The following is a 19455-nucleotide window of genomic DNA, read 5'->3' on the forward strand; positions in this document are numbered from 1 at the left end:
CATGCTCTGTTGCTAACGGGTACTCTACGAGACATACTCATTCATTCGCTATGCCTAAGCCTGGTGAGGCCCATTCACGACATCATGCTTCAACACTTGTCAGAAAATACTGTGCCTTTTTAAGAGCAGTCACACAATTACACTCGGGTTTTTCTGACCAGTAAAACAGTGTAGGGCTTCTCACTTGTCAAGAGTAGCCTGCTCTGGGGGGCTGAAAACATCCACCAAGGCAGAGACGACAGCCTGCAGAAACACAAGTGGAGTAATAACACGTAAGTAAATGACAGAGACACTGAAATACCTTCCAGCCACTAAGAACCAAGCATTGCTCAAAACTGCAGTTTCAGAACAGTTTATGCTGCAACTGTAAACTTTTGTTGTTTTTTGAACTACGTATTGCTAACTGTTGTATTTGCTTTACTATTATTATAGTTATTTTCCGAGCGGATATTTGCACCCCCCCCCCTGAACAAAATCACACAAATAAACAAACAAATAAATTAATAGCCCATTGCTGCAGCAGCCAACAGGTGATCATAAGTTCATGCTAGAGCAAACTTTTACAGTCAAGCACTATTTCCCTTTCTGGGTCTTTTTTTTTTTTTTTTAGCAAGTAGGCACATAACTGCACCAAGTGTTACAACTGCAGAATCTTGAATATACCAGACAACCTTTCAGTAAAATGTCTGCTCATGATTAACCAAAAAAAGAAAATGGAACATCTCCCAAAAGGGAACCCTGATGGAATGCGAAGCAGCAGCGGCGCTGACCCGGTTGAAACGGGCGTTGACGCGGGTGCTGGAAGAACGGTTTGAAGCGAAACTTGGTGTAGTGTTTACTCGTGTGAACGTTTGTTTGAAACGCAAAGAAACAGGAGGCAAGTTGCCATTCCTATAAGTTTCATCGCAGAAAGACTGTTCGCTCAATGTACGCTCGAACGTTGCTAGCAGTGGAGAGGGTGAAGCGAGAGAGATTACATGCAAGCGAGCGGCGACAGGCTAAGAAAAGAGTGACGTCAACGCGCGCGCACTGCAAGGGAAGGCGCGACCAACTACCGCCCCAACACCTGCAGCCAGAGGAGTGCGGTGCGGACGGAGGGACAGTGTTACACAGGCTAGTCAAAAAGCTGCTTCACATGCTTGAGCTTAATCTTCAAGAGTGGAACACAAAAACTTGGAGGGTGTTTGAGCTACGCCTTCAAGAATGGCACTGTGCACGTTTCCTTTAACAATGTGTCAAAAAAAAATTTATGCACATTACACAGGCCATTTCAAACTACCCTGTCATGTTCACTGGATGAACAGCTGCAATGTGTCCACTATTCCATGGTTCTTTCTTTTGCTAATTGGCCAAGTACCCACTACTCGTCCGTAGAGTTCCATGCGGGCTTGTGCATATTGCATGTGCTAAGACAACTCCTTCCGTTACACTACATTCATATAGTGTGTTTTTTTTACAAAGCCTTTTCAAGCACTGCCGTAGTTTCACATTTTACAATAGAACACTTGCTCGCCAGACAAGTCCCACGTTCAATTTCTACATGAACTGAAGATTTTACTTTAAATTTATTCATTTGCATCCATCTCGAATTTTTGCTCATGAACAACGCTGATTCTTCACTCAAAATCAATGGCACCAATGCCCAGACAGAAATTCTGTAAATAGAGCTCTTCAACGCTCTCATCAAAATGCCCCATACATTTATTCCTCTTAAATTCATGCGGCACTAAACTATGCTATTATTATATAGAACTTGAACGTCCTGTTGCAGCTAGGCAAATTTGCGTAATAAATCTACTTCGAGCCATTTCTAACCTTAAATAATGCCAACGATGTACCATTGCACAGTCCAGTATGTTGAAAACTTGCACTTATTTTAAGATCGGTGCCTAAGTGCTTTGAATAAAAGTATTGAATGGCCTATGGTCAGCATTGCAGTTTTCCTGTTCTCACTTACAACTCATTTCATACTCTACATGCTTATCGAAAATGTGGGTAAGTGCATTCAAAAATCTACTAGCCCTCGTATTCAGAAACGCCCCACGACACTCGCCAGCGCCTTTAATGCAGCACATTTGAAATGTGTGTGCATTTGTGCTGCCTTTCGAGATGCATTTGTGCTGCATTGAAGGCAGTGGCAAGTCAAGTTCAGGACAAGAAGCATTTCTGAATACAGGGGTAATAATAACTTGAAAGCTTATTTCTTCAGTAAGAAAAAAACACCTTTAAAGAGTTTTTTTTTTTTAGAATCAGAATTATCGTGACAATTTGAAAAATTGCAGGATCTTAGCATAAAAAAACTAAGTTTTGGGGACCTCCTATGCTTTGACAAGGTGAAGACAATATTTACACACAAATATAACATTTGCTTTTTGAACACACGAATTCAGCACAGCGAATTATGTGGCAGATAAACCAGTGCATCTTGTTTATTTGAATTATTGGACTTCCCAGCCAGTCTTAAAAAGTAAGAAGGTTAAGGAACCCGAAATCTGGAACATGAGAAAGTGCATTAAAACTTGTATTTAATGTCTCTCAACTATTGCTCTAGGCAGGTAGAGAAATAAAGCTGGTCTTAGGCTATTTATTCAATAATATTTATGCCACCAATACTCTGTTTAGATAGGCCTGAGGAAGTGATATCTTGCAAATAGCATATGCAAGTGCACATCAGAAACTAGGACATCACGAAACATAAGAACAGATATACATACATAAACGCTTATGTGTACCTATTATGTTCTGCAACATCTCTGTGACTAACATACACTGTTATAAGATATTCATTAACCAATAAGCCCACCAGTACATTCTAAGCAATGCTTCTAGAAAGTGGTGACTGGAAAGTTAAAGGAACATGTATAAAATTGGAACAGAATAAGACTTAAAATTGGATCTCGTATCTGAAGCAAGCAAGTGGCATAGCATGTGCAAGTTATCAGTGGCACCCTTCAAGAAATGGGAATTTTTATTTTTCTGACCTATCTTTCCCTTTACTATCACAGCACCTAGGACACTGCAGATGAGTGATGCATATTTCTTCACCACCTATAACCCAACTTTATGATGTGCCTATAACATACTCTTAGCCTACCTTACAGCTTAAAACACATGCTCACGTACCGCATCGTACACCATTTCCACGGGTTCTGCGAAAAGGTGAACCCTCTGGTCACATTTCTCGTCAATTGGATTCGTCTCAAACAAAAAGGACAAAAGAGTCTTCTTTTCGTTGCCTTGAAGGATCTCGGATGAGATTAGCGTGCAGAAATCGGACGGCTCTTCAGGAAAGCCAAGAACTCTGAATTTCTCTATTTTCGACTCCAGCCTGGGAGGAAAAAAAGCACCACATAGATTGCAAATAAGCCACTAGAAATATAGATGGAAAGTGTGGCCTAGTTCTACTCGCATGACACCTGCCACTATCTCTCTAAATTTGCAAAGCATAATGTTTGCTGAACACACTCCTACATACCAAAGCACATTTTCAAGACTGCAATGTACCAGCACGTGCCACCTGGTGACTAATACTACAATAGACCCTCAATAAACGGATATCTTTCAGAAAACTCTCAGTAAACGGAGCAACTGGCTTTGTCAGGATTGGTTTCATATCCGAATTCAACACCCCTCTTTATCTTTCAGTAAACAAAATTCCCCCTAAATGGAATAATAGCTTTCTCTTGTCCCTTCAGGCTTTATTTAATGAGAGTCTACTGTATCAACAGAATAATGAGTATTCAAACACAGAAAAAACCATCTGCAAGCAAAGCACACCGAAGTGCACCGGTGCAATCCTATAACAAGCTATTGATATAAAGCTTCGGTGTATGTTTAGGCTAATGCAAGTGAGTATACCATAAAAACTGAGGGACGTTTAGCAGCCTGCACGAACATAAAAAGGCAGTGTTAAAGGTTGAGCGATGCAGCAACATCTATTGGAGATAGCTATTAAGGATGAGTAATAATTGTAAACATCCAAGCATGTTCATGTAGGTAAACACTAAACGCACTTTGCACAACATGAAAAGTTGCAAGACCGCTACAAAATACCCAACAAGGCAAGAAAGCACAGTGAATGTTTCCTCTGTATCGTTTCTTGCAAATTTTTGCACCAATTAATTTAAAGGAACACACCATTTCACACAAACCTAATTCCAGCTTGCAAGCCACTCAGGTTTCTTATTTGTGGATTGTCTCCATATAAACAGCACACAATACACAGAAAACTCAAAGCAAATTGGGATCCAAATTACATGTAAATTTTGGTATTAAAGTGGGCTTTACGGCACTGAAGAAAGGAGACTTCCCGACAATACGCAGAAATTTTATTTTTCCACAATATGTATTTGGGTGTGTGCTACATGCGAGCATATATGGCATCCAGGCGCTCATATGTATCCCTTTAACGGAAGCATGAAATATCAAATATTTTAACATGTACAGATGAACAACTCACGACGGAACCCTTCAGTAATGTAGTGTACAAGAAAAAACAAGTGTGACCGAGCAATTTGCATGGCCTTAATAATGCAAAAGACTTTCAAAATGTGGTAATCATTTATGATAAGTATTAAGCGTCAATATGATCTTTCTACTCTGGATGAAACAATATTGGGTTAAGAACGGGTAGCCAATATGTGCAGCCACTTGCGTATACCATTGTACGAGCACAGCCCTTCTGATTATACACATGCAAAACAAAAAATTGAGTTTCCTTCCAATAAAGAGGTCTCTTGCGCTGTCAGTAACATCAGTTGCATCACGTGCAAGTTTTGCGTGGATTCTGTTCAGATCACTTAAGTGAAACTGAACTCTAGGCAGAAGAAAGCCTCTAGGTAAAAAGTTCAGCACAAGAGCATTAATCAAACATAATGATAATTACTGGGGTTTAACATTCCGGAACCATGATAAGATCGTTAGAGATGCCGTAGTGGAGTGCTTCAGAAATTTCTATCACCTGGTGTTCTTTAACAGTGTACCTAAATCTAAGTACACGAGCCTTTAGCGTTTTCAACAGCATCGAAAATGTGGCCATCAGAGCTGGGATTCAATCCTGCAACCTGCATGTCAGCAATCGAGCACCGCAGTCACTAGACTACCGCAGCACATCATAAATCAAACATAGGCCTTCAAGATTTGTAGTGGGATTCAAGGAATTCCCATCAAGGTCAAAATATGAGGTATTTGTACATCTTGACACATTTACATGTCAGTCTTATAAGCAAGCCGGTTCAGATTGTAACTTCTAACATGTAGAGATTCCGGACTCGTTGCAAGCAAAATAGGGCATCATTTTTATCAAGGCCATGCTTTCATAGTCGCACATCACTGGACATGCTGGCAGCGAAAAGCCTGTCGTAAAACACACTCACTTGATTGCATCTGTTCTAGGCCTCTCCTCGAAAATTGCAGACATATCATTCAGGATTGCCTGCACAATGATGGTCTTCCTGTAAATCAAACAAACAAAAAAAGAGACACAGAGTGAGCATGCCTACAAAGAACTATAACATTCAGTAAATTATAGAAACCCTCACATTTAAACCGACATCTGTAGCACACAACAGCAGCTGCCTGTCGTGACGTGTTTGCGGAATAACAATGTTTTGAAGCAATGCACAAGCAAGTCTAAACATAAAACGCTGAAAAGCTAAGTACAAGCACAAACAAGGCTAGAAGACTATGACACAAAGGTTTCCTCTGAACATTCGCAATGAACTCAAACCTGGCGTAAATAAGTGTCACATGAAATGAAGGAGAACCAGGAGATACGAGGCTCCAGCTTGCATTGGTGTTCTCTCACTTCAGACTACTGTTATTTACTGTAAAAACATTTACCTTGGCTCTATCAAGCGGCCCTTCCAGTCACGCTTATTCTATGAAAAAAATGTGCACAATCAAAATTTTAATAAACAGCAAAAGTCAGTAGGGTGTTAACGTGCAGACGCTTCAACTAGCTGTCTAGATGCCAACACCAACTCACGCTCTCGCTTCATCATGTATGGCCAACGAAAAGTTCTTCAGCAGGAAATTCAACCTCTTGGCGACATACTGAAACAAAGATAGAAAAAAGATTTTTCTAACAGGCCTGCATATAATCGCGCAAACGAAAGAGCGTGAATGTTAACATAAATTAATATAAAGTTGCACTCACGGTGACCGGGTAGATTGGTGCTGCAGAGTTCTCCTGATAACCAATGGCAGCGTACAGCTTCTGTTTTTCAGCAGGTGTCATGGCTTTCTCAAACTCCTTAGCTGCAAAATGAGGAAATATGTTTATTGACAAAAGGTAACAGGTCTTCACAATGCAGTTTTTTCACTGCACAAACACAAGAAAAATATCAGGCAATAAGTAGGTAGTGTTCCGAAGTTCCTGGAAAAATTGATGCACAGTAATTGGTGATGCAAACTAATAATAGCAATGCCAAGAAGACTTTCCAATTAAATATTTAATATCAAATTAAATTTCATACTGCATAAGAAGCCTAGTCTGGACAGTGCAACAGTAGGAAGCCTCCGTGTAATATTTTATGTGTAAATTTTGAGCTCAAACATCACGAAAGGCCACAAAAATGGCAGTTCATTATACAAAATAAAATAAGAAAAACAATGCCACCATTAGCACTCCTTAGATAGAATGCATGACAAGGCCACAATCAAGAACATGCAACCCGACCGGGACGTAGGCAGAAATGTTTTCGAGAGGGGGGGAGCTTCATTTGAAGTGGGGGGCCAGGCAAGCAGATGTGGTCGAGTGTTGTATTGAGGTGTGTATGCCATGGCAAGTAATTTTCGAGGGGGGGGGGGGCACACGCTCAGTGTGCCACCACCTTGCTATGCCACTGCAACCAGTCGAGACAAGTTGGTGCTGAAGCACCTCCAAGGCAGCATGCCTGCACCTACAGCAGAACAACCACCATGTGTACACAAATTCAGCGCCCCCAAACCACTTCACATAATTTTGTAATATTTAAACTAAATGTGCACATCAAGTTCAGAATGCCAACACAATCAACATTGCCTAACGCGGTAGGGCTAAGGGATGCCAGTTCCTCAGAAATTCCAAAAAACAATCCCTTCTTTCTGGCAATTTTCACAATCCTCGGCATTTTATAGGATACCAACCTCCTTGAATGCTCATGTTATCCACAAAAAGAATTCGTCTACCAACAGGTACAGGGCTGGTCAAAAGTTCCCAGGCCACTATCCCATGTATTCCTCTGGCAGCATTTCCTCCCCCCATCCCCTACCATGCACTCGCCACTCTTCCTCGCCCAGGGAGGAGGAAGACTCTGCCATGAGGAGAGACGAGCTGATGGAAGGGAACAGCAAAGGTAAGAGCGCAATGAACAAGGGCCTCTTTTTGATCATTAAACGCACGTGACATCACTTTTACGCCACCCCTTCGAAAAATCCTCACAGCTACATGTCCTTTGTAGACTAATGCACAAAAGCAAACACCTCAAATGAATTTCGACCTGTGGATAGTCTAGAGGCCCTTTTAAGTGTGATTTTAAGGCTGTTAACAGGAGAAGTAAACGATTACCAACTCTGCAGTCTCACCAATGTGCCAGTCGTATATACACTCAAACCTCAATATAATATACCTGGACATGACGAAATACTGGTTATAATGAAGTAAATTAAGAATAGTGTTGTAATATAGCATTAGAAAAATACGTTTAGAATGAATTTTTGGATGTAACAAACTAATTTTTGTGTACAATGCAACTTCGTTATAATGATGTTTGAGTGTACTACTCACTCGTAACAAACTAAACGAAAGGAGAACTTCGTTACAGTTAGGTATAAAGGTCCACAAGGACGAGAGAACACAGATCGATGAATAGATTGATGGCTTACAAGGAATGCGTGAACAAAAACACTGCACATATGGACACGAATTTTACAGGGGTGCTCGTGTCTTGCGTTTTCTAAAGTTTACCTCTGCCTTATTCAAGCATCAGCTACAATCTATCCACTTCTGATAGTATGCGCGATATCAAGGAGGCTCAGCAATCAGCTTCAGCAGCGCACTGTTGCTCAGACCGTCTCATTTCCCACAAGCTAAATAGTGTTAATATTTTAAATACTTAACACGCCACCAGGTGGCAGCCTTGTGCCACGGTTAAGAAGACGAGGTTGGAAGACAATCTGTTCTCACTGACGTAGTGCATCGAAATAACAGAAAAGGAACACAGGACCCTGTGGCTAGCATTTTTGGCTATCAAGGGAGCATACGATAGCCAGGTGGCAGCCTTGTGCCACGGTTAAGAAGACAAGGTTGGAAGACAATCTGTTCTCACTGACGTAGTGCATCGAAATAACAAAAAAGGAACACAGGACCCTGTGGCTAGCATTTTTGGCTATCAAGGGAGCATACGATAGCGTGGTTCAAGAGAAGTTGTGGGGAATACTGGACACACTGGGCGTGGAAAATGGAGTCACTAATCTTTTAAAGGATATCTATAAAGGTAACAAGGTAGCTATAAAGTGGGAAAAACAGGTATCCAAGCCCACACAGGTAAAAAGGGGGCTTAGGCAGGGGTGTCCTCTGTCACCCTTATTATTCATGATGTACCTACGAGGATTAGAGGCCAAATTAAAGGGAAGTGGACTGAGCTTCAACCTCTTTCGTCAAACAAGGAAAACTCATTGAACAGGCACTACCAGCATTGATGTACGCAGATGATATAGTGCTAATGGCCGACAACAAGGAAGATTTGCAGAGATTGATGGACATCTGTGGTAATGAGGGAGATAGGTTAGATTTCAGATTCAGTAAGGAAAAATCAGCAGTCATGATTTTTAATTACAATGAAGGTAGTGAGCTTATAATACAGGAGGTCACGCTAGAGATAACAGATAAATACAAATATCTGGACGTATGGATAAGCAGTGGGGCCGAGTACCTAAGGGAACACGAAATATACGTGACGACTAAAGGTAACAGGAATGCAGCGGTGATGAAAAACAGGGCACTGTGGAATTACAATAGATATGATGTTGTGAGAGCAATATGGAAAGGGGTCATGGTTCCTGGTCTGACGTTCGGCAATGCGGTCTTGTACATGAGATGCATGAGCTAGCAGCAAGATAAAATTTGAGAAGCGATTGAGAGAAATGGGGGAGGAGAGTTGGGCTAGGAAGGTATTCAGCTACTTGTACATGAAGAATGTCGATACAAAATGGAGGAAGCGAACCAGAAAATTGACTGGCAAATACTTAGAAAACAGCAGGGGGCCAAACCAAAAAGAATTATCGGTTAAGAAGAAGGTGAAGGACGCTGAGACTGATATGTGGAGAATTGGCATGATTAAGAAGTCCCCACTAGAGATCTATCGAACTTTTAAGCAGGAAATTGCCAAGGAAAGGATCTATGATAATACTCGGGGTAGTTCTCTACTGTTTGAGGCCAAGACGGGAGTATTGCAAACCAAGACATATCGGGCCAAATACGAAAGGGTAGACACGGTATGCAGTGCATGTGGAGAGGAAGAGGAAACCATCGAACACTTGATAATGTTCTGTAAAGGGCTTCAACCTATAGTTCAGGATGATGGCGCAGAGTTTTTCAAAGCACTGGTGTTTAGGGACAGGGAGGGCAAAAAAAAAAGACATTAATCGGGTAGAATTAACTAGAAGGAGATTATCTGAATGGTGGCCAAAGTCAAGGCACGTGTGAAAATTAAACCCTTCACTGCAAAGTACGAATCCTCAACCTCACTATCTAAAGGAAAAAAAAATAAATAAATCTAGTTTTTGGTTCATTAGGTATTACGGCTTGGTGGCGCTAGCCACCGCCCGATCTAAAGGGTACAGCCATATCCATCCATACATCCATAAGAACGCTTGCCTTGCTGTCACAGTGCTTACTCCCCTTTTGCTCTCTTTTATAGCCCAGTTACGAGGTAACTTTGCTAACGTGCTGCGAGAGAGTGCCCTTACGCTATGGCTCAACGGCCAATCAGCGACGCTCTTCCTTCTCTTCAACCACATTCTCCAATCACTCTCTCCCTCTCCAGATGGAACAAGGAGAGCAACAATGCACTACAGGAGCTAACTGTGGGGGCCCCACCAAGGTCAATAAAGTGCACCATTGGGTGAAAGATGGCAGCGAAAGTGTTTCCATAATAGCACCACCTGACAGCACAGTGCTCATGTTATAAGGGAATGGTTCCTTTTGGCTAAAAATTGAGGCTGTACAAGGGCTCTCAGCAGGCCCTTGAATGTGCCTTCTGTCACTAAATATAAGTCATGAAGAACATAAGTGCAAGCTTAGCTAAATATTCTTCCACACCTCTCTGATATCACTGTATGTCGTATGTCTACTACGCCAACTGCACAATTAGGCTATCAGGTTCACCATTTAGATGGCGTGACGTGACCTTGCATTTGTTTTCGCTACAACGTGCAGTGTCCATCGTTGCGCAAGACATTCCAGAAATTGTGAACTTTTGAAGCGAGCATACATACCAATGTCTTGGGTTGGAGACTTCGTGCTGGTCTGGTCGCTACCAGACCACCAGGATGAAAACCAACTTTGCTTCGGGGTCTTCAGTAGCTGCTCTTCAACCTGATGCAACAGAAATTGGTAGACACCTTACACACTTGAATAATGCAAAATTAAAAGCACACTACTTTTGAGCAAATATATTCATCCAACTTCAAGAAAATCAGCAGATGCAAACCACGAAGAAGGATAGGCAAAACGAAACCTTCATGGTGATTATCATCTCATTATTTTTTTTGATTGATTGATTGATTTGTGGGGTTTAACGTCCCAAAACCACGATATGATTATGAGAGACGCCGTAGTGGAGGGCTCCGGAAATTTTGACCACCTGGGGTTCTTTAACGAGCACCCAAATCTGAGCACACGGGCCTACAACATTTCCGCCTCCATCGGAAATGCAGCCGCCGCAGCCGGGATTCGAACCCGCGCCCTGCGGGTCAGCAGCTGAGTACCTTAGCCACTAGACCACCGCGGCGGGGCTCATTATTTTTTTTTAAGACACGCATTAAATATGGCAAACAAAATTAATGTATCAAGTAACTTCCACTATTCACCCTTTGATGACCAAAGTTTTGTTTCAATGAACAACACCAAGAAAACTCTATGCATAAAAAATGATGAAACATGTCAATATCATTTTCAGAAAAAAAATTATGATTATTTATAGGCTAATAATGAGTTGTTGCTCCTGAGCAACATTGGGCACCTATGGTACTACTTCACAAGTAATGACTTCCAGCAGTAGCAGCCTAGAATAAGGTGTAGATGCACATTGCACCATCCAAGATTGAGATTTAAATGCACACATCCCAACATCCTAAAGTGTTGGTTTACACCTGCCTTGGGGGACTGGGTTTGAATCGGGTAGCATAAAAAAAAAACATTACAAAGCTAGAAAACAGAAAATATATTGCTTGTTATAATGAAAATCTTTTTAGATTTATTATCGTGTAAATAAAAAGGCCACCGAACCCTGCAGACATTTTTGTAAAAATAAAGTTTCTTCCTTTTCTTATGCTGGACAGGGAAGCTTGTTACGGGAGTGACGCAGACGACGAAGAAAAGGATAAAAGGAGCGCTAACTGGTTCTTAACTATGATAGATTTCTTTCTCTCCCACACTTAAAATGTCAAACTTAACAGCCCCGCACACTGAAAATTATTACAATCGTGTCTTCCCATTATTGCTTGTACTTTCATATACAGTTAAACCTGCTTATAACGAACCTCCATATAATGAATTCCTCGATATAACGAAAGTTTTTCGATTCCCCGCTGGCGCTCCATAGAAGCACATGTATTTACAACCTCTATGTAACAAAGTAACAGCGGGAGAAAACTTTTATATTGCCACATGGTTTGCTTGGGTGAAATCGAAGAGTGAAAGAAGACAAAGACGATCTCTCTGAGCCGCTGCTGGATGGTTGAATAATCCCGTCATCGAGCATCTCTTTTACTTGTGTCTGAATAGCCTCGCGTTCTTTGGCAGAAACGCGATAAGGCTGCTGCCGGATGGGGCGGACGTCATCGTCGGTAATAATTCGATGCTTCGTGAGGTGTGTTTGACACACTTTAGAAGAAGAGGCGAAGCAAGATCTAAACTCCCTTAAAAGGTCATGAAGTGCAGCCTTTCTCTCGTCTGACAGCGTCGAATTAATGTCGATGTGGTCTAGAAATTCCTTATCTTCATGCGTTTCCTCGGACGCGAAGCACTCCATGACGTCGGCAACAGGTTCTCCATAAGCTAGGGTGGTTCCACGGAAAAGATGCCGGTGCTCGTAATTGAAGTTCGTAGCTAGTATCGTTGACTGTCCGTCACGGCCACGCACAACACTTCGGGCGGCGCATACACCTTGGAGCAGCAGAAGTGATAAGTTGCTTTTAGCCACCACGTCGCCGTCTTGGAAGTCTTCACAAGTGACTTCGATGGGAACAGTTGCTCGAGGTGGCAGCGTCACACTGTCGTCAGCAACACGCAGCGCAAGTCTACGGCAGTTATCGGCGTCTCGATCTGTTGCGCCTTGAGTCGAGAAGGTCACGATGCGCTCACGGAGATTTATGACAGCACCGTATTCCCGAAGGAAGTCCATGCCGATAATCAGCTGACGCGAACAGTCGGGGAGAACGAGGCAGCTGAGCAGAAACGTTGACGCACGAATTTTCACTCTTGCGGTACAGCGACCCAGCGGTGTTACAACGTGTCCTCCAGCTGTTCGAATTCGCGTTCCATTCCACGGCGTGATCACTTTCCTGAGATCTTTCGCTAGCCTCCCGCTGATGATCGAATAGTCTGCACCAGTGTCTACCAATGCACTGACCTGAAGACCGTCAACCAGCACAGGTATGTCGAGCGACACGCGGTCGCTAAGTTCAGATGCGGATGTCGGCGTTTCTTCGGCACTGCGATTATTCTCTGACGAAATGCCTTCGGCGTTGCGTGCAAGCATCGATGGGAGGTCTTCCACACTTTGAGTCCCAGCGACCTTGCCCCCGAAGGCCGCTGCCTTCAGTTTTCCCGACGAGGGCTCGGGGAGCGTTCCCGTGCCGTCACCCCAAAACGTGGCCCAGTGGCTGCGGGTCTCCTCGGAGATGGTGACCGCGATTGCCGTCGTGTAAAGGGTGCACGCTGTTGCGCGAGATATTCTTCGATATCCCTTGGCCTTTGACCAATTCGGGGACGAGGGGAATTGACGGAAAATCCGCGCAGTCCAAGTTGCCGGTATGGGCATTCGCGGCAAATGTGACCAGCCTCACCGCAATGATAGCAGAGGGGTCGTCTGTCTGGCGTACGCCAGAGATCAGACTTGCGCGTCGGTGTACGGCGACTATCGATGTCCAAATCAGCGTGCGCTGACTGAATCGCGACTGACGGCATCATTGTCTGGATCGGGACGTATGGCATTGTCTGGATCGGGACGTGCGGCACTGTCTGGATCGGGACGTGCGGCACTGGCTGGATCGGGACTCCTTGACCCGAAAGAGGAGTGGCAGATCGCAAGGCTTCCGCGTACGTACGACGGCGACTGTCAGTAGACACAGGAGCCGTTTCCAGATCAACCGACGTGGGCGGAAAACGATGGGCGTGCAGCACCTGCTGGACCTCGTCGCGGATGACACTGGTGATAGAACCAACATCGATTTGCCTTGTCCCGTACATCTTTTCCATTTCTTCCCGGACGACAGATCGAATGATCTCGCGAATCCATTCGGGGCTCTTGCTCCCAGGGATGGCGAAAATCTCGGGAGTTGAGGCAGCATTCACTTGACGGTCAAACTGGGCAGACCGTTGGTGCAGTACTCGCTCCATTGTTGCCGCTTCAGTAAGGAACTCAGCAACACTTTTGGGGGGACTACGCACCAAACCAGCAAAAAGTTGTTCCTTCACACCACGCATGAGGTGGCGCAACTTTTTTTCTTCTGCCATAGCAGGATCCGCTCGCTTGAAAAGCCGTGTCATGTCCTCGACGTACATCGAGACGGTCTCGTTGGGCATCTGGATGCGTGATTGAAGTGCACGCTCCGCCCGTTCGCGGCGGTCGGGACTCCTGTAGGTCTCCAGGAGGCGACGCTGGAACTCGCGCCAAGATGTCAGAACATCATCATTGTTCAAAAACCACGTCTTGGCACCGTCTTTTAGGCACGTGTACACTTTCTGGAGCTTCGCGGCATCATCCCAGTAATTGATCGCTGCGACACGTTCGAACTCACTCAGCCAGTCGTCAACATCTTCATGCTGCGCTCCGTGAAAGGGGCTAGGCATGAGCGGGTTCTGGACGGTGCAGTAGATCGGCGTGGAAGGTGTCGGAGCTTGCATGGGATCTTGTGTCGAAGTCATAGTCGCTGCGTCAGTGGTTGGTGTCTCAGGCGGTAGGCCTCGTTGGCGGCGGCTTACTCTATGAACAGGAGTGTCCACGGGTGCAGGGCTTGTGTTCCGGCTGCTGGACGGGGTCTTGGGCATCGGGTGGATTGCGAGACGTTGTACCCAGCAACTCCACCAGTCTTGTCACGTTACTCTCGACAAACTTGATAAAAAATGGGCTCGTTTAGTCGACTACTCAAGCAGCGGCTCAGAGAGATCGTCTTTGTCTTCTTTCACTCTTCGATCTCACCCAAGCAAACCATGTGGCAATATATTGCCACTTGGTTTGTGGCAACTATATAACGAATTTTCCCCACTAACAATCCAAGAATTTCGCTCTGCATTTTGGCACGAGTGAGCACCTGCTGCGGCTGCCCCACCGTCGACGAAGCGGCGGCGGTGTGCACGGCACACCAGGCGAGCGCAAGTTATCGCGTGCGGCTGTGCGCCAGGCGGGCCTGCACACCACGAACCAGCGTGGCCGCCGTTCTCGCCGCCGCGGGCGCATGCGCAGGTGAGCCCCCCCCCCCCCCCCCCCCCCCAACTCTTAACCAAAATCAAAACGAAAAAAAAAAGAAACTACTGTTGCGCGTTGGTAGTGCCACGCGTTTAATTAGCGTCACGTATGTGGGGCCGCATTGCCTATGGAGGGCACTTTACCGAGTAGTTTTCCGCGTTATCTATGTCTGTGTCCGTGTCGTTCACTCTTCGTTTTAGACGACGCGCACCCGTGCAGTTTCACTGCGCGCGCATAGTGTGGCCCTGACGGCGTTCAGCCTTTTGTTTTCTTATTGCGGTAGCAAATATATGGACAGTCTCGGCTGAATTTTGTTTTTTTTGTTGCCACCGCCATTCACCGTATGTGTGTGTATATTGTCACTGTAATAAAGTCAGTGAAAGTAACAGTGCAGCAAACAGCGGAGCAGCTTCGATCGAGCAGCGAGAGTTCGTCATCGTCTTTTCTGCCGACCAAATCCTTCGACACGCACAAGTAATGATGACACTAGCCACGCAGAAACCGACTACATGCTCGTGTCATTATATATATATATATATATATATATATATATATATATAAACTTAAGAAAGAAAAAAAAAGGCCCGCGCTCGGCGCCCTGCAGCTCGTCACGATCGCCAAGGCGCGCTTATCTTCGTTGCGTACTTCGCCCCGGGAGTAGTAGTGGGGTGGGGGTGTTAGATGCTTGAGCGTGCGCGCTTATCCTTCGATGGGGAAAATCGCGCGCCTTCGACTTTGACCGGAATGATTGCGTTTAGTTGCCGGGCGCACAAAGATCTCTTCGCTCGCTGGGCACGCGCCGTTTGCGAAAAGAGTGCGCTTTTCAAGCACAGCGCAGTAACAAAATTAACTGGGGCACTTGTTCGTTCGCACTCATATCTGCACATGTGATTACGCTTCGTGCCTCGTTTTTGTTTAACAGCGCATTAAGTATCGAGCGATAAACGTTGTTAGTTCAGTCTCGTCCTGTGTATGCTGTGTTCGTGTGTCATTCGCGCGTGAGCAACACGTTGCCGTTCCGATCTGCATCGCAGCGTTAGAATCTAAGTTGTTGCCATCGCATTCATTATTTTGCGCTTGTGGTGAAACTGTGACTTTTCTTATTTTCAAACAACCATGTCCTCACCACCGCGAAGATGTCAGATTAGGCCTTGATGGAAGCTCTCCGTGACCACGATGATGACAGATCTTCGGGGGTCGGCTCGATGACAGATCTTCGGGGGTCGGCTTCCGCCGCGAGTTCGCAGTCTGGTAGCTTTCGCGATCAGCCTATTAGTTCTGGCAACACGACAATGCATTGAATGCAATGCTATGGACGCGATAGCAAAAAAAATGTAATGTTATGAGAAGTAAGGCCTGCAGCCAATTCTTTTGGATCCGATATCACGGAACTCGTGCAAAACGTTAATGTGAGCAAATACGGCCGCTCCAGGGAGAAGTGCTCGTTCAAGACGGGTGGTTTACTTTCTGTTTGAGCATTCGACGGCAGTTACAACACGAGGGAGATGTTATTTTATGCAGTTTCCAGGCGATATGGGATGTACCCACTCTTAATTTCTGCTTCAGCAGTGCTAGCGCGCTTTTACCCGCTCGTAAAAGTTACGATGCACAGGGGCATGTTACCGAACATGGCGGCGATGGCAAAAACCCGCCGAGAATGTCCATACAATTACCACCACAATAATAACACAGTTTTTTAGTGTCAAATAAGTGTCTTTGGTTACCTCTGCCTACTGTCCCCCCTTCTGTTTATTTGTGCATTTATTTTTCGAATTTTCAGGCCAAACCTGCATATAACGAAATCCTCTTTATAACAAATTTACAGGAAATTTATCCATTTCGTTATATCCAGGTTTAACAGCATGCCCAATGTTGCTCGTGAGCAACAACTCATTTTGTATCAGCGTGCTCATAAATGTTCTACGACGCCTTCCAAGTCACTTTAGGTATAGCAGCTGTTGCAGTAGCATCCTGTTCCGCTGTAGCCGAATAAATTTCCTTCCTTGTGTGGAGCTTTTTTTACCACCTTTCAGGCGCTGAAACAAAACACTATACAAAAATGCAACGCATTTTGATTTACACATTTTTAAAGCTCGAAACACTCGGTAGTGGTTTTTTTTTTCTTGCCACATATAGCACCAGAAGGGTAACACAGCAGGGTGTTTTTGCTGAAAAAAATATTTTTGGGGTTGTTGCCGTAGAGCAAGAGCAGGCATCAAAGGGTTAATAGAACATTGACAAATGTTGATTTTTGTTTCATTGAAGATATCAAAATTAAAACAAATATTTACTCAACAATCATTTGTGTTTTGTATATCACCATTTTCACTGCTGCATGCTTAACACTAGCAAGTGCAGCTGATTTTGCATTCGTTATGTTATATTTTCTGTTATGTTTTCACTTATGTGTTCATGCTTTGACAAGGGAGGCGAGGCCTACGTCAGGCATTCCGGACTTTAACCCCGGCTTGTTTTGTATGAAATGAAAATAAATTTCACGGAACTATATTTCTTGGAGCAAACACGAACAAGCGGAAAAACAATTTTTACTAAAGTACGTTCATTCAAATATAGCAGCAGCTATAAAATGTAACCAAATAACCGTGAAAAATGTGAAATTCCCAGTACCATTCGAGTATTCCTTGTAATCTTTCTATCAGCCTTACACACACTGATAAGAGCAATTGTTAACGTCTTAACCTGAGAAAGCCCTGCTCAAGACATTATGTCTTGTGCTCTGGTCACCGATGTGAATTAGATATGTCCTCACAACACTGCGCTGATAAAAGAGTTGGTTTAAGAGACATGGACGAACTGGTTCATTTGTCGCATTCTTTCTTCTGTTCAGGCTTATTAGGCGTATTCGCATGCTTACAGTCCTTGCAACAGTTTATACCTTCTTGCACCTTTATTTTTATTACACACTGTATAAGCATTTCTACATGCCTTTGTAAATCAGAGTCCAAGAACACACGAGATTTTTAACTAATCGACGAGTCCTTATGTGTTACTGGAAAGCCCCAGGGACATGATCACGGCCGGCACTAGTTTTGGTGTGCTACAAATTTGCAATATTCCCTGGCCAAAATAAATTGCTAACAATGCTGGCTGCAGATTATGTGCACATGAGTGTGGTTCCAAAAACATGCATGTTTCATATCTGCATCTGCACGTGACTTCATGCATCATTTGCAAAGTCCAGCAGTTCATGCCACACAGTTCACTTGTCTTTGTGTAACTGATCCTTTTCTCACCAACATGCTACAAAAGTGAAAGCCTACATCAATGAAGGAGTCTGACATACTGCGTTGACATTCTGCGTAACATCGACAAAGGCACAAAAGAAAAAGTCACTGGTCAAGCCAAGGAGTTAGCCTTTGCACTGTCAATTCTATGCCCGATTGTCAGTCAGCACACCAGGTTAGCCCTTTTAGGATTAACCTTCTTAGGACGCATGCTCATCATGTGTACAAGACTGTCAAAGACTTACATGTTCATCATTGCCTGCATGCTTAAAACACACGCCTTCATCAATCATGTCTTTTACTTGACATGTGCTGCCACGCTGCAATTTTTCCTTTGCACCAATGCCTCTTTTTTTTATGCTTTGTTATAGTGGTACGCAGGCTAATTTCTGTTTCGTTTTTTGGCCGGTTCCCGCTGGTAGTGCCCTTCAATACTAATGGCTTTTTCGGTTTCAAACTTTTCAAAAGGTGGCTGATATGTTACACTATCATTTATTGCTCCCCAGTACATGATTACACCATTTTCTGTGCAGACACTGACTGACACAAATGATATCGCAGGAGCAGTTTTAAACTGTTGGAACACAAGTACATATACCAAAAATGAGAAAAGAACACACAAAATCTCTCATTTTGGAGTTGTCCAAGTGATGCATACACACAGTGTTTTTACTTGACAGCAGCTGTCCCTGTAATGCTGCTTTTGGATAGCATGGGCATGGCACTTCATCTCTCCAGCACTTGTGTGCATCCGATGGGACAGCTTGTCAAACACTGTCCCAAGGCACATGCATCCCGTGACTGGTGAAATACATCAAAACTTTGCAAAGATTGAATTTTCCATATGTGTACAGTCTTCCCTGTTGGCTTTAGATTTTTTCCTACAGTGTGCCTCAATTCCTCTTCCAAAATATTCAAGGAAGCCTTCAAAGCAAGTGTCATCTCTCTAGATTAGCTTTGCACCGCAGCTACACGTAGGCCACACGTGTGTCACTTATGTTCATATTTCGCCAGCATGGATGTTTAGCGTAGTGTGGTTAGGGCACACTCCTTCAGAGCGTCAGGGCCTGGGTTCAAATTGAAATACCACAGTGAAAACTCATATTCTTTCATTCAATTTTCTTTAGACTGGCAATCATCTTATGCGAGACACTCTTGTTTCTCATGGAGTCAGCATAGGAAATAGCTACACAGTGGCGTGGAGTGCTCACCTCTAGCTCTGCCTGACGCCGTGCGAGTGTGATGTTGAACACATCCAACTCATCTTCTAGCACCTGCAAATGTATGTGAATTGTAATTCAGTCCCTTGTACTGTC

The 19455-nt window shown here is 44.1% G+C and overlaps 1 protein-coding gene across 2 annotated transcripts in view; it reads right to left on the reverse strand.

The window, feature by feature from the left end:
* The window catches only part of Vps13 (vacuolar protein sorting 13C), a 209788-nt gene that overhangs the window by 168406 nt on the left and 21927 nt on the right, over positions 1 to 19455 (reverse strand). For both annotated transcript variants that reach the window (XM_037423426.2, XM_037423425.2), the window contains exons 11-17: positions 19351 to 19413; positions 10480 to 10579; positions 6158 to 6258; positions 5987 to 6054; positions 5376 to 5453; positions 3124 to 3328; positions 185 to 243 (exon numbers count right to left, since the gene is read on the reverse strand). In XM_037423426.2, the coding sequence (XP_037279323.2) occupies positions 185 to 243; positions 3124 to 3328; positions 5376 to 5453; positions 5987 to 6054; positions 6158 to 6258; positions 10480 to 10579; positions 19351 to 19413 (674 nt within the window). The remainder of the gene's footprint in view (positions 1 to 184; positions 244 to 3123; positions 3329 to 5375; positions 5454 to 5986; positions 6055 to 6157; positions 6259 to 10479; positions 10580 to 19350; positions 19414 to 19455) is intronic.

Source organism: Rhipicephalus microplus, chromosome 4 (genome assembly GCF_043290135.1).
Source record: "Rhipicephalus microplus isolate Deutch F79 chromosome 4, USDA_Rmic, whole genome shotgun sequence".
Lineage (NCBI taxonomy): Eukaryota > Metazoa > Arthropoda > Arachnida > Ixodida > Ixodidae > Rhipicephalus > Rhipicephalus microplus.